This window comes from Cimex lectularius, unplaced genomic scaffold (assembly GCF_000648675.2).
Source record: "Cimex lectularius strain Harlan isolate CLEC.00 unplaced genomic scaffold, Clec_2.1 scaffold29, whole genome shotgun sequence".
NCBI classification, from domain to species: Eukaryota; Metazoa; Arthropoda; class Insecta; order Hemiptera; family Cimicidae; genus Cimex; species Cimex lectularius.
This window is the reverse complement of record NW_019392675.1, coordinates 2,531,304-2,552,638: the sequence shown is the minus strand read 5'-3', so window position 1 is coordinate 2,552,638 and position 21,335 is coordinate 2,531,304. Positions and strand designations below refer to the sequence as shown.

At 31.9% G+C, this 21,335-nt stretch overlaps 1 protein-coding gene across 4 annotated transcripts; it reads right to left on the bottom strand.

The window, feature by feature from the left end:
* Nucleotides 1-593: 593 nt before the first annotated feature.
* Nucleotides 594-20,756, bottom strand: LOC106668942 (kinesin-like protein KLP2). Of its 4 annotated transcripts, none has more exons than XM_024225466.1 (14): nt 20,656-20,756; nt 13,349-13,457; nt 12,541-12,690; nt 10,146-10,306; nt 9,947-10,081; nt 9,594-9,821; nt 6,534-6,726; nt 6,341-6,466; nt 6,053-6,180; nt 5,905-5,969; nt 5,762-5,811; nt 3,263-3,403; nt 2,796-2,999; nt 594-2,733 (listed from the first exon to the last, which is right to left on the bottom strand). In XM_024225466.1, exons 1-14 carry the CDS (start codon nt 20,739-20,741, stop codon nt 2,650-2,652), a joined length of 1,860 nt encoding a protein of 619 aa, XP_024081234.1. In that variant the 5' UTR covers nt 20,742-20,756; the 3' UTR covers nt 594-2,649. The 4 variants fall into 4 exon arrangements, 3 of the variants coding, with proteins under 3 accessions (XP_024081234.1, XP_024081236.1, XP_024081235.1); XM_024225468.1 differs by having other exon boundaries at nt 20,673-20,748; XM_024225467.1 differs by lacking the exon at nt 20,656-20,756 and adding an exon at nt 15,573-15,732.
* Nucleotides 20,757-21,335: the final 579 nt, after the last annotated feature.

Here is a 21,335-nt window from a genome sequence, read left to right as displayed (position 1 = left end):
AATTATTACTAGAAATAATACAAGATATTGAAAATTCAATAACTTTTTGCAAATTAAAAACAATGCATCCATGCATAAATTATTTTCAGAGTTAAAAAGATTGGAGAACCGATTATATACTAAGTTGCCCTTAGAAGTGAAATATGAGAATATTATAGACTTTGAAAATATGTTAAAAGTCGACAGTAGAATAGAAACAAATCAAATTATCTACTTTTTATGATTATCATTATGTAGTGACAATAAATTTGAATTATATAAATTACAACCTATTCCAACAAAAGCTGGCCAAAAAATACTAACAACTATTCCAGAAAATAAATATGTTCTTAAATCCAAAAGTAATGAGATAACATATTTAACAGACGAATGTATTAAAAACAAAGTTTACCATTGTCCACAAATTCTAATATCGAATCAACAAAATCATTGCGAAAAAGAAATCATCTTACACGGAAACAATACATAGTGCGTCTACACAGAGCTTCAGATAAGCAACAACAATATTCATTCCGGAAATCAACCAATTTTTATGCGCCTTCATCACGCCAGAGAAAATCCAGATCACGCAAGCCACCATGATAGAAACAAAAATCCTGGAAGGTATATTTCTGTTAAAACCAGGCAACAGCGAAATAATATACAAAGGATACCCACTCGTCTATCGGACAACGAGCCATGGAAAACCAAGCATCAATTTCAACCTCACATTTGGACCAAAACAAATCTCCAATTTCAACATCTAGCTTTCTCCAAATTTTGTGACAAAAAATAATATTTTACCATATGTACATGTTAATTTAAGCCTATGGACATTATTCTTTTATATTTTAATCATTATTAAAACAATAATATTTATAATTAGATGCATAAAAACTAAAATTGTAAATAAAAATAAACACAAAATAAAGGTAGTAAACGACGACCCCCCAGGAGAAGCTTTATTCTAAGGGTGGAGGAGTTATATATATTATATTATAAACAATATTAGTTATACAATATTACACAGTATATATACAATATTACACAGTATATATACAATATTACACAGTATATATACAATATTACACAGTATATATACAATATTACTTGAACAGAAAAATGCACTCGGCTTATAAGATGTCGATTAAGCACAATTGCATTTTTCTCCCCCTTAACCCAAGGTGACTTAATGATGGACCGAGGGTAATTAGATTAGATTCTGTGTACACTTCTCCTGTATATCGGCGGAGCTACTACTTTTTAAATAAACGTTTTTAAAAAGGAAGATCTCGAATAATTATTTATCATTTTCATCTTTCAAAAATTCAATGTTCATCTCATCCAGACTTGATCACTTTACTGGGTCTTTCTACATTATATTGTAATCTTCAGTGAACAATTACACCAAACCTCAATAAATATGCAAAACATGTAATTTGATCCATACCGATTATCTTGGTCTTCCAAATGCCTATCCTCACTGTTGACGATGGACCTTAAGAGGAAATTTCACGAATTATGCAGAAACTAGATCAGATACAACGCTTTTCTATCTTACTGCGAAGTATGTATGATTAAGATTAAAAGGAGTTGGCCTGTTTACGACCAATATTTATTGTGCATCTCCTTTGTTGTCTAAAGCTATTCATTAATCAGATCCCTAAATTTTGTTAAGGCCTACAGTGTGTATTGTTCAGGATTTGGCTTTTCCTCTCCCAATTGTAAGCGTCTTGTGAATAGGCTTTACACCAACACGGTTGTTCCACTGGTTATGTTTCTTCTCCCTGACAATGTCTGGTTTGTTTCTGCTGCTCTGAGAATATACATGTGATTCCAGAGTCTGCAGTTTTCAGTTAAGATTTAGTAGTTCTGCTGTTAGTCAATGAAGGTTAAGGTTAGAAGGAGTTGACCTCTTTATGGCCTATTGCACCGCAGCCAATATTGGTCAATTGTACAAGCTCCAGTATTATCTAGGACTGTTCATTAAGCCTAAAGCTTTTTATCAGATCTGAAAGGGTTGTCTGTGTCCTTTTGGTCTTGGAGGAGTAAGAATCTCAGCCTGCTGAGGCCTTCGCACCGACAAAGGACTAGTTCCACTGTTTCTTCATCTTCCTGGCAATATCTGGCCTGTTTCTGCGGCTATGAGTCTCTACATATGTCTCGGGAGTCTGCAGTGTTCATTCAGCCGTCCAGGTTTAGTAGTTAAGGTTAAGGCTAGAAGGAGGTGGCCTCTTTATAACCTTAAGCAGTGTCACTAATAATTGCCTATCTTTGTTAATATGTAGAGCTGTTTGTTAAGCTTGAGGCTTTTTGTCAGGGTTCAAAGCTTACTTAAGGGTTGCCTTCATCCTTTCCTTCAGGCTTTGAAGGAGTAGAAATCAGCCTGCTTAGGCCTTCACACCAACAATGTTCCGCTATTTCTTCTTCTTCTTCTTCTTCTTCTTGGCAATAATGGTTTGTTTCTGCGACTGTGTGTATATGTATTGTTAGTACCAGAGTTAAATATTAAAAACAAACTTCATCTACCATTTATTGACTGTGTAATGATAATAAACAAGTTTGACTTTCAAATAATATCTAATACATTGAAATAATATGACAATAAATGCAATAAAAAAATTCATAGTGTTAAATTTAAATAGTTTGAAAATGTTGACATAAAATTTACTAGCAGGAACTTATCTTTGTTTGTTTAACATTCTCCTTTAAAATCGATATCAGCAAACTCACATGATCACGAAAATTGATATTCTAGAACATAAAGAATATATGTAAGTAAATATTTGAAATTTGAATAATTGTAAAATACTTACAGTATTTTTCTTTGTCATGAAGTTAGTCTGCAATAAGTTGAAATCTCTTTCAAATGATTTCATGACACCTTGTATATCATTTTTGTATTCATGAACTGGAATGCAGTCATAAGCAGACAAATTTATTTTTTTTATTTTTTCAGCTGCACAATTATGCAACTCTGTCAATTGCTTTGATTTATCATGAATTTCTTTAATAAGTCCCTTTAACAAATGGTAAATAAATTATTATAACCAATGAAGCTACTTGAATAGGTTGTTTGAATAAAATGGTTAAATTATTCAGAACAATTGACCTGGTGTCATTGCTTTATCATTGCCTGTGGAAGTGTAACATATTATATTTACAAATGCTAGGCAGAATACCAAATTTTAAAAAATATTTATTTAATAAGTATAAATTTTGATTTTAATTACTTTTGAAGTGTCATGCACCAATTAAAATTTAAGAATAATATAAAAATCACCTCTATTTCTGTTTCTATATGCACAAACTTCTTAACTTGTGTATTGAATTTGCTTGAACAAGAATTTTTTTGTAGTTGTCGTTTTTCTAATCCCTGTTTCTCTTGTACATTAGTTTTTAAGTTGTTTGTGTTGCTGATAATCTAAAACCATTGGATGATTATCAGTTATAACTATCTTATTTAATCATAAATTTTCTATTTATGGTTTTAATATTAAATATAACAAAAGCTGGGCATTTTGATAATGGACAAAATTAATTGTATTTTAGTGTTATTTATCATTATGTGATTGGAGTGCCAATTCGAGAGGAATGGACAATTGAACTGACTGGTGAATTGTTGAATAAACAGAGTAAGATACAGGGAGGTAGATTACTACTTCACTCAATTTCTAACAAGGTACAACTGTCTTAACTCACACTTACACAGAATTGGCAAGTATGGAGCCCAGCTTGCCAATATGGTGATTCGTCAATCACACATCCTTCAAATGTAGTATATGTCTCAAGGAAAGCCAGACAATGTAGTTGGGAGTGACAAAGCCAGACAATATTATTGTATTAGAAAACTTCTGTCAGGTAAATTATTATATAAAGGATAACCTGAGCACAAAAAAGAAGCAAATTGTTTAAGCAGTGGAGCCCATCCATATATAATCTGATGAGCGATTACAGATTGAAATCCAGATCACTGCAAAACCATTATTTTCAATTACATACCAGTTTGCAGATAATATATGTAGGTACTCCTTTTTGCTCTTTTACATTTTTATTATATTTTAATATTTTATAAGTAATTGTTGTTTAGATTAGGCTAAATAAACAGTTTATTAAAAATTAAATGATTAACAAATAGAATAATAATACAAATTTGTAGATATTAAAAAGCCAGAACTGGGAGATTTACTCATTTTTGCTCTTTTACGTTTTTATTGTATTTTATATGTAATTGTTTAGATTAGGTTAAATAAACAGTTTATAAAAAAGAAAAGAATAACGAATGGCATAAGCATACATACTCAATATCAACATGTTGACTTTTTCCAAATTAGTTTTTCTGTATATACAGGAAATAAATTTAAACCCGATAATTCGGGATCGGGTTTGTATGTGAAATAAAATAGAAAATATGTGCACATACAGGGTGACTGGTGATAAGTGTCAAAAATTTCAGGAGGTGTTTCTATTCACCATATGCAACAAAAAACTTCCTATAAACCCCTGTTCAAATCTCAATGGTAAAGAAGTAATTTAAGGTTTTGGGCGTTTTTAAATTTTTCAACTAGGTCCACCAAATAACTTATAAACTTCAACATTTACTACTAAATACTATAAAACCACCTGAAAGAATGTTAAATTTCCACGTTGAGACGTTCCAGCAGATTGCATGTTCCAACGACTTCATTCTTGCAGTCGTGGCACTCTCAACACGACACGCAAGAATGGCACAATTACACAGAAGACAAACACTTTGAGCCCTGAAGATGATCTCAATAAAGATCGAAACGTTGGCACGATAAAGAAAATATTTTTCTGAAACCTATATCACACCAGACCGCATCTCACGATTTCTGAATAATTTTTTTTTCTGAATTTTTCGCGCAGAATTTTTTCATTAATTCTGCAATGTAAATAGGTTTCCTTACAGCAAATTTAACATTCTTTCGCGTGCAAACCAGATTTTTCTATAGTCAGTAATTCTGAAGTTTATAAGCAATTTCATGGACCTAAGTCGAAAAATTAAAAAACACCCAAAACCTGAAATTACTTATTTACCATTGAGATTTGAACAGGGGTTTAAAGGAAGTTTTTTGTTGCATATGGTGAGCAGAAACACCCGAAATTTTCAACACTTATCGCTAGTCACCCAGTATATGTATTTACTTTCTAACAAATATGGAAATAAAAATGAAAAATATGTAATATAAAAAAAAATAGTTATGCATATTTTAAAAGAATTTTACAATTTACACATACTAGTTGAATAATAAGAATGAATGAATAATATATAAAATAGTTATTATATAGAATATATAATAATATATAAAAAGTTAATAAAATAGAAAATAAACCTTTAAAAAATAAATAATATATTTGAAATAATGCACATTTTTTAACTTTTTGTAAGTAAAAATATATATATCTTACTAATTCTAAAGAAAATTCTATACAATAAAAATGCATTTTTTTTAAATGTTACAAGTGTAATTATATTAGATATTTTAAATAATGCACATTATTAAATTTTCTCGAAATTTATTAACAACTTGAACCTAAGTTCTCCAAAACTTTTCTTACATTTTTGCTCATTTTTTAAAATTTTCTAAATTTTATTGTTTATTTTATCAAATATGGTCCAAAATGTGTAATTACATGTAAAATCTTCCCAATATTTACAAATATGTAAAATAAACTATTGTTTATTTGTTTGTAAATAGCATGAAACGAACTAAAAGTATCAAAAATGATGTACGAGGTGAAAAAAAAAAAAAAATCGTACCTCTAAAGAATTATGTACATAAGTTTTCCACAATGTATCCATTATCCCCTCTGAAATATTTATACAGTAATTATTTAAGACCAATAATTATAGACTAGTTTTTTTTTTAAATAAGCTACATCTATTTTTACAATAAAAATTACCTTTCATAATGGTGAGATTATTTTCAAAAGATCTAAACGAATGTTCATATTCTGTAATTTCTTTCCTATTTATAAACATTGCTATTTTATTATAGATTTATAATATTATTGTAAATTATTTAAAATACTCCAACTAATCATAACTTACCTTAATTTATCAATTTCCACTTTCATATTTGCATAGTCCATTTTAAGTTTTATTTGTTTCTCATTTCTCAGCTTTTGTTGAGCTTGAATTCGAAAGTAGTTCTTTTCCTTTAGTTTGTTTAGATAGTCCTAGAAAGAGTACATATCTTATAAAATTATATATCATATACAATAAACAAACTGCATGATATGTGTGATATTAACAAATATTTAAACATATTTGCAATGGTATAAAAGTACAAATGTATAAATATATCTATGAATTATTCAGGTTGCATAATATTCATACCTGAACTTCCTTTTCATCTTGGTGCTTTTGTGCCAATTCTCTTTTCAATTTTTCATTAAAGAGTGTTGGGTTAGTTGACTTTAGTTCTACATACTCTTTACGTACTTCACGCTCATAGTAAATTCTCTAAAACCATGATCAGACAATCAGTATATTTGTTTGTCAGTTGAAATTGAGTCTTGAGAAATTTTACCTGTGCCTTTAATTCATCGCTTCTTAAAATATTTGCAAAAACAAAGTTTATCAAACTCTTTGCTAGAGTTGCAAAATTGAGAGTTTTAAGTGTTTCATCAACATCCTTGTGAGCAGCAGACAAAGTGGCGATCAGAACTGTTTTTGTGTTTCCTTGAATCGAACTTTTCAGATAGTGAGTTAAATTTGAATTCCTGCAAAGTTAATTTCATTTATCTAAAATAGACCTGAATTAATCAAATTGAGAAATTACATTATAATAATTAGTAAAAGATTTAGGTAATACTCAAGGTCCTGTGACTGTTCAAGGAAAAAATAATAGTAGACACGTAAATTTATAAAAAGGTTTGATGAGCAGTAAACTTTTGGAACTTCAAAAGCTCTAGACGGGAAATGCTTCTAAATATTTTTTATTTACATAAGTATTATGAAATATTAGTTATAGCTTTTGATTTTTTTAATATGTAACAGATAAATAAATGGGGTTCTTCTGTTATACAGATTCTTAAGGGAAAAGGAGCAAATTGTGATAAGGTCTGTCTTACTGAGACAGGCTCTTTGTTATTTATCCTTGAGAGCTTGGCTATTGTGATGGCGGCTTTGGAGCTTCTCTGACCCAAACTATCACATTCTATTTGTTTTAGGGTGCTTTGCAGAATTGAGAATTTTGTCATTTGTCTTTAAAGAGGATTTTTTTTCAATAGCTGCCGGTGATTTTTCAATTTAAAGAGTTCATTTCTTAATCGGCACCCATTTACCTCTGGTCAAACAATCGTTAAAGATAAAAAACAATGTACATATGCCGATAGAATGGGCACAAAGAGGACCACATGGGTCTTTGATCCACTACAATCATCTTTCAATCCAAATTGCTATCCAGAGTGACATATATATATATATATATACATGGTCATAGTCATCTCGTAGGACGCATTAATTTGCAGGACAACATGGTATATACTTGTATACCTGAGTTCAACCAATATTTGACTGTATTTCCTAATGAAGAACCTATTAGTATAAGCCGCCAGGATGGGACTACAGTAAAACGACTAAAAGGAGTATTTTTACTGAACATCAACAGCAGTAAAGTGGTCTACAGGAACAGAGAATTGTACCACTCTTCCAAAACTTATGGACATCCAAAAGTTATTAGTAACATTAAGCTCAAATTGAGCAAGAATCAACAGCCAAAATTCTCAATTAACATTAAAAAATTGGGATTAGAGGAGCTGAAACTCAGTCACGTTTTGCCAATTATCAGGACTTCCTACATTTCAACATCCATGAGCATATGGACCATGCCTCTACTGTTTATTGGTTGTAGCCTCAGCTTATGGAGTCCTTCACATGGTATGGCACACGGAGACAACCCTTGGCCATTGCAATCCCTATCAATCAGCCGCCCCCGGCAGCTTCATTTGGTGATGGAGGAGTTACACCTGCACAAATACGTTAATTCAGCGACAGATGATGTTGCCACTGTACAGATTCGGAGAATGTGTGTAAGCAAAAAACCCTTCCCTGTTCACTATTCACATTACATTTGTAAAGACAAAATGAGATTAATCATATCCGTGAACAGGAAAGGTTCTTCTCAAATTGTAAGTTGCGTTTAACTAATAAAGTTTTTTAAAAAGACTTTTGATTAGTCAACACACGCAACTGGCACAAGTAATGAGAATGAACCAGGAGGACTGCATTCGACTTATCCAAATATATCTCAGCTAATGATTTTTTTGGAATGCTAAAGATAAAACTCATTGTAACCAGAACAAGAGAGAGGATGTGTGGAAGGAAATGAGCATCAAAATGGGACAAAGACAAAAAAAAATACATTAAAAAGTAATGCCATGAAGCAAATACTGATGCAGCAGTTGGTGTATTTATAAACAGGATGCTTGTCTTGTACAAATTGATGTCTCATTTTGTTTCACCTCTAAGTTGTGAAATGTTTTGCCTTGTGGATATGGTTAACCCGAGACGGCGTTTGACGAGTGATTCTTGCGTTTAGTTGAATGAGTGCTTTTTTTTTCACAAAATGCAAACCCAGCTAGACCTTATTACTCACTCTTGGTCCCATAAATATTAATAATAACAGTAATCACATTGCACATAGAAACATGTGCACATGCAATAAATAACAAATGTCTCAAGGGTGCAACAATTCAGATAGCCAGAAAGCTCTAAAGGCTTTCCAATCCAATGAGATCAATTCAAAATTAGCCTGGAACTGCTGGAATATCTTTTTTAAAAAATCTACTGGTATCTTAATTTCTTATATGATATACTAAAGGCTTGTAGATGGGAAATGGTATAGGCTTAGGCATAAAGGGGCCAAAATGTAAGCCTATTAAAGGTGAACTGCTACCAAAAAAAAGTCCACATGGAATAAATAACAAAATCTCAAGGGTGTAACAATAACAATATCTGATAGCCAGACATTTCTAAAGGGTCTATAAGTCTACGAGATCAACTCAAAACTTGCATGAAATTGCCTGAATATCCTAAAAAACTGGAATCTAGGAATAGCCAAACTTTAAGGTGGGTCCCAGGCCATGAGGGAATTTCAAGTAACGAGGCAACAGACATCCTAGCTAAAAAGTTACATTCAAACAATAAGGCCCAAATCCTATTTGTGGCATAAATTATAGCCACAGTACAAAAGCTGAACTGGAATTTGGGTTACTAAAGAGCACAACAAATATTGAGGGGGTAAACCAGGCATAAGATAAGCAGAAAGCCTACTCGCAAAATTAAAAACCCTAACCATGTCTAAAAGAGAGACAACTGCCCTGCATAGCTTGGAAAGGCTTTCTTGAGCAATGTAGACCTCAATACTCTACCTCAGAGAAGAATTAAAGAAAGCAAAATCTTGTAGGAAAACTAGTATCAAAGCTCTAACACAATAGATACAAATTTAAGTGGAAAATGTGACAATCCCTATGACCCCAAAAGGGAAAGTGAATAAATTTAGATATTTGTACACAATTTATTAATGTTATTTATGTTACACATATGTTAATGAAACATACTAACTCAGATATAACCGTACACCTACCTGAAAGGGATGTATGCAGTTCCATTGGCCAAATGTGTGATAACACGGCTTAGAGTTGACAGTGACTTTTCTAAATTTTCATTCTGCGACTCAGTACCACTGGTAACTCCAGAAAATGATGTAGGGTTTGATCCAGCCAATTTAACAAAAGTTATTTTACCAATTTTACATGTATTAGACATGTTATTATTTACAATAACCTTTAATGTAAAAACAGAGTGGAAGAAACTAAAATTAAATAAAAGATATACATATATAAGTATCATTTGCAATTAAATTTATAACACTTACCGAAAATTTGAGTTAAAAATACAAGAGCAAAACATGTTCAATTCTGTTTCAGCAACACATACCTTGATTGTTTATTTAATGAAGTGTACATTTTTTTATTGCCCTCTTTTAGGACTCTGTTGAATTCAGGGATGTTTTTTACCACAACCTCTTTCAAATTTTGAACATACATTTCTCCTTTAGATCCTTCACAAATTCTATTAACAATAAAATTTTAAAATCCAATAATATGGAAGTTTAAGAAAACATCTATTGTTTTACTTCAGTTTCTTTTCAGTGAAACTATCAGCCAAGAGGTCGACAATCTTTTCTTTGCATATTGCAAAATATGATATTTTGACCATAAAATCAATATTTCCTGAACAGTAGAGAGTTTTCAGTACATCGTTACAAGTCCTTGGAATTATTCCACTCTTGCACTCCTACAAACAAACAAAAATTGTTATACAGGGTAGTCATGAAAGTAATCTACTTATTTTTCACAGATTGGTCACACTTCAGAAATTAATTTGAACTAATTTCAGTTACAACTGGAATCCCAAGGGGATCACATTTGGGTCCTTTATGATATTTAATTTTTATAAATGACCTTATATTCTTTCTTTCTGCTACATCATTTTTATTACATGCTGATAATCCTAAAGTTTTCCTCTCTATAAAATCAACACAAGACCCTCTTCTTTTGTAGCAACCTGTAGATAAACTTAGTTTCTGGTAATAAATAAATTAACTGTATAAATTTAAATGTAACTATTGGGTTGTCCGGAAAATAATGCAGGATTTTAAGTTTTCATTAAAAAAAATCTATATAAAATATTCTGTTTACGTTTACAGGATTANTTTTGATTAAAGAACATTGCTTTAAAGTAACTAGTTTCTTTTTTTTTTTGTTTAATACCAAAATCCTGCATTATTTTCCGGACAACCCAATAAATGCTAGTAATTTTGTTTAATCGTTCATCCAGTACCATTGTGCATAATTATTCTTTCAATAATACACTAAACAAAGTATTCATTGTCAAAGACTTGTGTATTTTATTTGATAGCAAGTGAAAATTTAAGAAGCATATTATCAGAACTCATGAAAAAGCTCTTAAAATTCTGGGTTTTGTAAGAAGAAACACTCGTAATTTTCATAATCCCAATTTATCATTGACATTGTACAAAATTCTTATTGGTACTCTTAAATTTTCTACTCTTGTAGAAATCCACACTGTTCATCCCATTCTGAAATTTTAGATAAAGTTAAAAAACAATTTTTAGAATCCTTAATTTTTGATATCAAATTTAAAAAAAAATAATAATAATAAATTTGTCTAACACAAATATTATTCCAATTCTCCAATGAATTAATTCAAATCTTTTTCACACATATTTTTGTACTCATTCCAGTAATTAAAGTAGCTGATATTTCATCCTCGTTCTTTAGATAAAAAGATATTCTAATGTAGATGAAATAATTTACAATTTTCAGTTAAAATCAGTGTCACGAGTGGGAATCGAACCCATGACCTTCAGCTAAATATGCTCCAACACTTGTGCTATCGTGATTTCGTCCCTCTCGTACACCAACTCTCCATCTCAACCTACAACCATTCAAATTGTCCTTCTTTTTGCCATTTTCAAATGTCGTGTAATCAGGATTCGATTCTCAGCGACATATGTCCACGGAGAGCTGTTTAATGAAGTGATACTTCTTTTACTTATTAAATATTGTATATTTAAAATTATTATATATTAAAATATTATATATTAAATATTATGTCCATTTGTGTTTTAGTGGTCAATTGACCAAGTTACTTCTTTCAATTAATTATTCCTTTTATGCAAGATCTTGGTTGAGATAAAAAAAGTCAGTGTCATGAGCGGAAGAAATGGCAGGAGAAATGAAAAATGGTAAAAAGGAGGGAAAATTCGAATGGTTGTAGGTTGAGATGGAGAGTTGGTGTCCGAGAAGGTTGAAGTCACGATAGCTCAAGTGGCAGAGCAGCAGCGTATTTAGCCGAAAGTCGTGGTTTCGAATTCTGCTCGTAACACTTTTTATCTCAACCAAGACCTTATATAGAAAGAATAATTAATTGATTGAAAGAAGTAACTTGGTCAATTGACCACGAAAACGTAAATGGATTAATATTCAGCTAAAAGTTGGTACCATACAATTTTTCTTAATTATTTTGTTGGTAGGAAACAATTATACAATTACTGACATAATCAAATATAATGAGTAGAAGTCAACCGGTTCACATAAGTAAAAAAATTAAGGATAAATTTTATTATTTTAAACTCCAGGTCAATGACCTAGAGCTTTGTTATAATGGTGTACCCTTACAGATTGGAAATTTCAGGAAATTGAGAAGGCACTTGTCAATGTATTAACTCATTATAACACAGAGGGATTTCATAAGCAAAGGGTGCATTTATAGGAACAGTGATTTCCAATTAAAAATAGAACAATTTGATGATACAAACCAGAAATGAGCAGCTGGGAACAACTGGGACTTAGGCAATGCAATAACCAATAAAATTATTATTTAAAAATTGAACTCAATGAAGAATTTCCAAGCATAAGGGTAATAGCCAATTATTATAATTTTACATAATTATATCCATCCATTCATTCATCGTTTACTAAAATCTTTTAGAAAAATGTCCTTACATTTGTTATGGAGAAAAGATTTATAGGTGAAGTGCCATCCAGTGTGTAAGCCTTTCCACTCTTGCTTTGTCCATAGGTGATGAAGGTACAATTGAAGCCTTCTAAAGCATCCTTTACAAATGGTGCCACAGCAGCATCATAAAAGCTGCTCTAAATGTATGCAAAAATAACATAATTATTTACAGTAGCAGAAAAAATATTAAGGTATATTCTATATTTTGTAATTCATAATTAATGGTGTAGAGAAACATATCCTTCTACTTCTAAGAACTGGTACAGGGGACCTAATAGTCGACTCTCTTGCCCGAGAACTGGTTTTATTTTGAGTGATATGCCTACTCGCCCCTTGTAAGGAACCAAGGCATGACACCCTTTGTGACACACTTAACTTTTCCCTATATCAGGATACCTGTGTACGTTTAAGACCAGAAATAGGTGCCCATGTGTCAGTCAGATAAGGTCTATCATTAGTTGGGTAAGCAGGACCTTTTCCTTGCGGTTTAAACTCTCGGAGGGCTATTGTTCAGTTGTACTCTTAATACGCAAGAGCTTCTTCATAGTTTGTCCTCACGGAAGTGGCTTTTGCGACCTCGTCTGTAAGTGATTCCCTTCACCCAATGGGTATTCAGACAACAGGAGACTATTGTATTAGTAAAACCGTCAAATAAATTACTCCATGCTTTTCCATATGAAAATAATAAATTATTAGGTAATTTGATAAAAAGGTTTTCATTTCAAATAAAACGTATGTCAAAATCAAAATGGAAAATTGTCAATAAATTTATAATTTGTATAAATAAATATTTACCTGTGAAGTTTCAGGCCCAAATATTTCATCAAATTCATATCGCATTTTTTTGTCTTCAATGGTAATTTGACATTTGTCATATTTTATATAACCTGAATCAACTGATGGCCTACAAATCAATAAAATTAATAATCCATTGAAAAAATTAGAATATTTAATAAGTATAGTAAAATAAAATAATTCCTGTAATACAAGAGGGCTTAACCTGCTGGTTGTTGTGAACAAGAGGTCAAACCTCTTTACAATTTTTTTCATTTTATGATCAATTAAATTAAAAAGCTGGAATTCGAACGCAGAACAGCTAGTATGGCTAAATGCATATACAAGTTGGATGCATTAAGCCCTCATGTATGACAAGAATTATTTTATTTTTTACTTAGTTTAAATAAAATTTTAATGATTATTTGGAGATTGTGTGATGCGGTCTGGTGTGACGTAGGTTTAGAAAAACATTTTCTTTATCGTGCCAATGTTTCAATCTATGAGATCTCAATAAAGATCGAAACTTTGGCACAATAAAGAAAATGTTTTTCTAAACCTACGTCACACCAGACTGCATCCCACAATCTCCAAACAATCATTAATTAACAATCACTAAACACCACACATATAAACAATTCAATACTTATGTTCTACTGAGGCTCATAATATCAGATACATAAAAAAATGTAGCACACTGGCTGATGTTTCAAAATTCCATTGATTTCCGTATTTAAGTATACCATACTTGTTTAAAACTGTGACACTCAGTGTTCAACGTTTTTATATAGTCTTACATGTCTTATTACACATAAAATACTGGTGGATGTTGTTGATGTGTTCTAATGGCTACTGTTTTCCAGTATCTTCGCAATACACAGTATTTAATACTTTTAGGGTACTTTTCACAATAAATTAATTATAAATATACCAGATATTTTGTTGAGAAGTCCCTTTGATTTTAGTGTAAAGAGGATACAAAATACGTGTGTACGGCACAGTATTTCTTTTGTACCTAAATAGAGGTAGTGAGTGAGTTGTTAGGGCATACACTTGTATTTGATCTTTGTTTATTTAATAATACATAATTAATAATTATAAATATATTATTCTTGGAAGTAAACATAATGTGGAAGGAAGTAGAGCTTCAATTGAAACAAAAAATGTGTCAGTCCTCATTCGTATTTCCAATTTATTACCTAAACCTAAGAATGCCACAAGTGAGAACATCCAACTAACTTTTTTAAAAGGATTCAAGTGAGAACTTCACCTTCTTTTAAAATAGCAGGATGTTTTTTCCTTTCAACGTAAAACAGAAACCCCCCAGCAATGCAGGAATGATATTAGAACTGAAATTAAAAAACTTCCTTGACAAAAATATCTGATTGACTGAAATGGAGAAAATTAATGAAATCTTAAAAGGAAACAATTATTTTGTTATACAGGGAATCTACGATCAAATTATATTAAGTTCCTACTAGTATGCTCCCTTTACCTCTGTTGACAGTGGAAAGTTTCTATAGAAATGATGAAGGTGGGGTGAGCATATAGATTCACTTTTTGTAAAAAGTGGTTTTACTCAGATTTATGTTGTTAATTGTTATAATCCATTAAATGCTTTGACTAGAAAATTAAATAGGAATGATGAAGATGGGGTACGTAGTCACTTTTTGTAAAAGGTGGTTTTACACAGAGATTTAAATTAATTTAATTTTTAAATCTGTGAGTAGAAACACCTTTTATAAAAAGTGAAAAAAAAAGTTGGAATGCTTTTGTCAAGGTACAAATATTTTTGAGAGGTAAACCCTGTAGTTTTACATAAACTAACTTTGAAATTGTATATCATAGTCAATTTTAATTCAGATCATGAACTTTTCATTGCCTATAAATCCGGGCTGTAGTGATAACATTATTTAATGTTTGAGTTACTCAAGTGGCTTTAAAGGTTTAATATTTAATAATTAATAAATATATATTTTATTACACAAATTGAACATTGTAGCATTATCCACACTGAACTAAATCAGGTTGAAATTAAAAATTGTTTCCTGTTTTCAGAAATGATTTTTTTTTTTTTAATAAAGCAGCTGCAGCACTTCCTTAATCCCAGGCTTTTCTCATTTGAACTCTAGATTGTAAATATTTTTCTCATTTATAATGATTATTGATTAATAAAGCTGTTTAATATTTTAGATACTTAACTAAATGCAATATACAATTTCAATATGACTTTCTTTTTACTTACTTAATCCTAATAAATGTTTTTACTCTTGCCATGACTGGAGCTGATGAAAGGTGCAAGCAATGTTTATTTGATAAGAATGATACATAAACAAGTTTATCAACAAATTTTAGACACTATACATTGACCTTTAACCAAATGAAACTAAATTCAAAGGGTGGGGTTGAGATGGGATGTTAGTGTCCAAGTGGATCGAGATCTCAAGTGGTAGAGCAGCGGCTTATCTAGCCGAAGATCGTGGGTTCGAATCCCGCTCGTGACACTGAATTTTTTATCTCAACCAAAAACCTTAATTAATTGAAAGATATTAATTGGTCAAGCGGATCACAAAAAATACTGAATTTAATAAGTTTAAATGAAGTGTACCTTCACTAAAGCTCTCCATGGCCATTTCATTTGTCACCGAGAATCAAATAGATTACACGACATTTGAAAAATGGCAAAAAGGTGGGAAAATTCAAAAGGTGGGGTTGAGATGGGATGTTAGTGTCCAAGTGGATCGAGATCTCAAGTGGTAGAGCAGCGGCTTATCTAATCGAAGATCGTGGGTTCGAATCCCGCTCGTGACTCTGACTTTTTTATCTCAACTAAAAACCTTTATCAACAAATTTCAGACACTATACATTGACCTTTAACCAAATGAAACTAAATTCTTTATCCGACCTTGAAAATTGGTGCCAAAATAATAAATGTTCCTCAACATAAACAAATGTAAACTCATTACATTCTATCACTGTGAATTAAGATTGGTTTATGAGTTTTATTATTATAAATTATTTGGATTTAATATTGCTAGGTGTGACTGTAAAAGATCTTGAAGTTTTATTTATTTATTTAACCAGCAGCCACACCCTTTTTATAAAAATGTACAAAATGGCAAGGTGGCTAAGGCTGGGACACCCAACCTTTCAGATATAACTAATGTGATCCGGCCCTATGGTGCTAAAAATGCAACTAGATTAAAAAAAAGTGGTATGGTCAGTGGATCCAATCGGAGAAGCTCTCATGTATCAAGAATACTGTCGATAGGCCCTTGGAGGATTCACTGGCAGAAGAGTCATCTTCACCTCATTAAGATGTGAGGTTGAAACCTGGACAATTACTTTGGGGCAAAAGCTCATGTATATGTCTTAGAGACAGGTTGCTTGAATGTCCCTCTTAATTGAAGGGTACCATTCCTTGGCTCCATATAGATTCTTGTGAGAAGAATGACACACTAGAATTGTGCTTGAACATGGCAACAAGTATTTTGGTCCCCTGTTCTGATTTTTAGGGGTAACAGTACTATTTTACTGTATATAATACTTTACTGATATATCACTTTTTTTTCTTTTTTTCGTGTGAGTATTGAGATTTAAAGTATTTATTAGCATGAATGTGTAGTATGAGAGGAACGATGGCAGAATATTGAGTACCCCATCAACCCTCAATTGAGTTAGTTATATTTTAATATGTGTGGAAGATGAAGTTGGAATGTAAAGTACTCCACCACCATAACTGAGTGAATGGTATGTAAATAGGAAATAATGTATTTAAGAGTGAGTGGGTTTAGGGCAGAATCTGAAATTTCCTAGCTGTTGAAATCCGAAGTTGTAGCTTTTTAATGAAACTCATTAATGTAAGACCAAATTAAAAAGACATTTAAGCATGAGTTTTGAACCAAGGAAACATCTTATTTGTTATTCTATGAAAAGCTGCATCTTTCATCCGTTCTACTACGTTGTAACACGAAGATTTGTACACTGGGCCTCTGTCTTTTCATAAAACAAGATGTCCTCGCACTCATTCTGTTGGGTGAAATAAAATACTGCAAGTGTATAAACAACACAAAGTAAAGTATTACAAATACTTTAATAATAATTTAAATAAAAAATAAAGCTACATAAAAGAAAAAGAATGTTTTTGAACTAATAAACAATCGTGGAAATTAAACCAAGTAATGTCATGCAGTGACATTAATTAAAATAAAAAATAGACAAGAAAAATAAACTGTTCCAATTTAAAACTAAACATGCTTTCAAAAAATTAATATATCTGGGACTTGGTCAGCTCACGTGTCCTGCATAAGTCTCTTGGACTTGTTCACATACCCCAAGATTTTAGACGATTTTATCTGGGGGAGTGATTTAGTGATGTCCTCTCCTTCAAAGATTTCAAATCTAGACCTAGCATAACTATCACACTCTGCGAGGTAGTGCCTTGCCGTTTCTTCTTTTATTTCGCAAAAACGGCAAAAGTGATCTGGTAGAATACCCATTATGGAGAGGTGTTTTCTCAGTGGGCAGTGGCCCATCAGAATACCTATCAGCCTCCTAATTCCCTTCCTTGAGATAGAGAATAGCCATTTTGATTCTGCTGGTTTGATTGCCTTAACTCTTTCAATTGCCTGTGTCCAGGGGATAAATTCCACTCCCTAAGGAATTGTTTCATGCCCCAGTTATTAATACTCTCTTTTGCTGTGCTCATAGAGTGAGGTAATACCGGTTGTGGACCGACAAACGCAGTATTAGAACCTTCTTTGGCCAGGCCATCCGCCTTTTCATTGCCATGGTGTCCTTTATGTGCTGGTATCCAAATAAGGGTTACTTTGTTCCCAAACCTGGAAGAAAAAAATTCTAATATCTTTTCCCCTAATTTTATTTTCCATAAGTGTTCTACAACACACATTAATGGCCCAGATTTCCACCTGAAAAACGGAGATGTTATTGCCAAGAGGGGAGGAGATGCTGATTCCTAATTCCTGCACCACTTCCTCTACCTTTGATAAGTGAACCATCTGTGTAGTAGTCTATGTTGCGATGGTCATCATCCAAACTATTAATTACATTCATAAGGGGTGACTACCTGAAAGTACTTTTTCCCCGAAGGGGTTTTAATCTTTTTATCACTAATGCTTAATAATAGGCCGTTAACCTTACTCAATGGTTGTGAGATTTTAGAGTGACCTATGTTGATGATTCGCTAATTAATCTGTAGCAGCTGATTAGTGCTCTGACCTTAACCTCAATGTGTAGAGGTGTGGTATTGGTTATGATTTCAAGTGCTAGGGTGAGTGTAGTTGAAAATGCTCCTCTCATCATCAAACAGCCTAGTCTTTGAAATGACCTTAATTTGTTACTGTTCCCTTTATTTTCTAGACCGGTTGCTAATAACATTATACAGGTCATAATCTCTGCGTATGTAGAAGCGTGTCCTGAAAAAATACTATGCCAGAATCAACATCACTGGTGGAATAAAGATCTCACTAGTTTAAGAAAAAGAGTCAGAGCATTACACAAAAAAGCCCTGCAATAGAACTCTGAACTGTACTGGAGAGATTATTTCTCCATGAAGAAAGAATATAAAAAAAGAGTTAAGGAAAACTAAGAGTAAAGCCTGGTGGGACTATTGTACAAAACAGAAAATATTAAGGAAAGTGCTCGTATTTTTAAACTTCTTGGAAAATATTATATTAATCGTTTAAGTTTATTACAGGATGATAATGGGGTGTACACCACATCCTGTGAGGAGACCCTGAACCTGATGGCTAGAATTCATTTCCCCAGGTCAGACTCTTCCACTATCCTAGCCGAGGTTGAACTACCAACACCAAACTGGGATAAGGCTAATGAGGTAATTTCTTGGGAGGCCAACAAATGGGCAGTACAGTCCTTCAAGAAATACAAGGCAGCCGGGGTGGATGGAATATTCCCTGCCCTCCTTCAACAGGATACAAATTTTGAGGCATAATATGAACAAAAACTTCACTCACTGAAATTCAAGAAAAATTAGATCTGTTCCGTTCAAAAATAAATATTTTAGAAGGCACAGAAGCCAACAAAGTTACCTAATTCAGTTTCAAGAATTAGTATATGCAACAATTTCATAAGTTCACTGAAAGATCCTTTACAAAACAACTTAGTGACCAGGAACCCGAAAACTTTGTTACAAATTGAAAGGTTGCTAGTTAATGACTTCCAATACATGAATTATGAACCATACGCAGAGTCATCCCATTTAAAACCTTTAAAAACATTTCAGAATTCTCATCCCAGGAAATGTTTAACACAAATTTCACGACTGGACCGGTGCATATAACACCAAGACCCCTTAACCCTCAAGGAAAATTTGCACCTAGAATGCCAATAACCAGCACACAAAACACAAAGCCCACACCGATGTCAACCCAAACGACTCAAAGCTGGCAAAGAAACAGACATCCCAACAATTACTTTACACAATAAAATAACAAATTTGGTCAACACAACCTAATTATATAACGGAAGAACTTAACCATATGAGCAAGAAATCAGCTAAATGAAACAACATGATGACTCATTGTTTAGAGGTTCCCGAACACTACCCGAATTTCGGATGATGACGAACTGGGACAAAGTTCGTCTCCTGTACATCAAATTACCTAAGTACAATTTAAAAATATTATTAGATACCGGAAAATCAGGACATATCACATGAATACGAAAGAAAAACTAGCTATAGAACAATTGACAAAAGAATTTAGAGACATATTTCATCAAGAAGGCACACCTCTAACATTCACGAATGACATAAAACATGTAATAAAAACGAAAGACGAGGTACCAATCTACACTTAATCCTATAAATATCCTGAGATATATAAAAACAAAGTTAAACGACAAATTGACAAAAATGTTAGAACATAACATAAAAAAAAACTATGCGATATTAGTGTACAACACTATTCACTCAGTTACAAACCTGAAGTCAATCGAAATAATTACAGGTCATATACAACAGGAATTTCTATTACCTATAAATTTAGAGTCGCAATTTTTAGATGATTATATTAGCAAACATATAAAGTAGAAATAATATATAAAAAATAATCAATGAAAATAGATAGAAACATAAAGAAACAGTGACAGGAAAACGCAACGAGGATAGAGAAGAGATCTCAGCTATTCCCGAAAATATTTATGTAAGAAACCAACAGAAACAATCGAAAACAAAAATTTTATTAAAAAGGAGAAAATAAAATCTCATAATCCTTTAAGGAAAACAGCTATAATTGAAAAATCCCATCGTAATACCAGACCGAATATTCATTTAGCAAATGTAAACAGACCTCAGAAAACAATTTACCAGTTTAATACTAGAAATGTCGATATTACAGAGCCTGGACCTTCGCGATGTCAGCTGCCAGGCCTGCATTCTAGATAAAAAATATCTCACGCAACATCGGAATTCTACCGATATCATTAGGAGAAGCGAGAATAATTACGTCAGAACACATTTTGATGCATTACTTACTTGGCAGAAACATTTAGGAATATTCAACAAATAACATCAGTTAAAGATACTTTTAATCAATTACATATCCTTTATCAATTATTACTAGAAATAATGCAAGATATTGAAAATTCAATAACTTTTTGCAAATTGCAAACAGTGCATCCAAGCATTATAAGCACCCGTCAATTATTTAGATTTAAAAAGATTGGAGAACCGATTATAAATTAAGTTACCCTTAGAAGTGAAATGTGAGAATATCATAGACTTTGAAAATATGTTAAAAGTTGACTGTAGAATAGAAACAAATCAAATAATTTACTTCTTGCGATTATCATTATGTGGTGAAGATAAATTTGAATTATATAAATTACAACCTATTCCCTATATACATATATATGGTCAGTATACATATGAAAAAAGGAAGATCTCGAATTATTATCCATAATCTATATCTATATATATATATATATTATGGATAATAATTCGAGATCTTCTTTTTTCCATTATTAAGTC

Bases quoted from the DNA above. Each gene is read 5' to 3' on its own strand.
- LOC106668942 (XM_024225466.1), bottom strand. From the start codon at position 20,741: ATGCAGGCCTGGCAGCTGACATCGCGAAGGTCCAGGCTCTGTAATATC. The intron at 3,404-5,761 runs GTACGATTTTTT...CAATGGTTTTAG, and splicing joins ATGTACATAATTCTTTAGAG to ATTATCAGCAACACAAACAA. The intron at 2,734-2,795 runs GTAAGTATTTTA...TTTATGTTCTAG, and splicing joins TCATGACAAAGAAAAATACT to AATATCAATTTTCGTGATCA.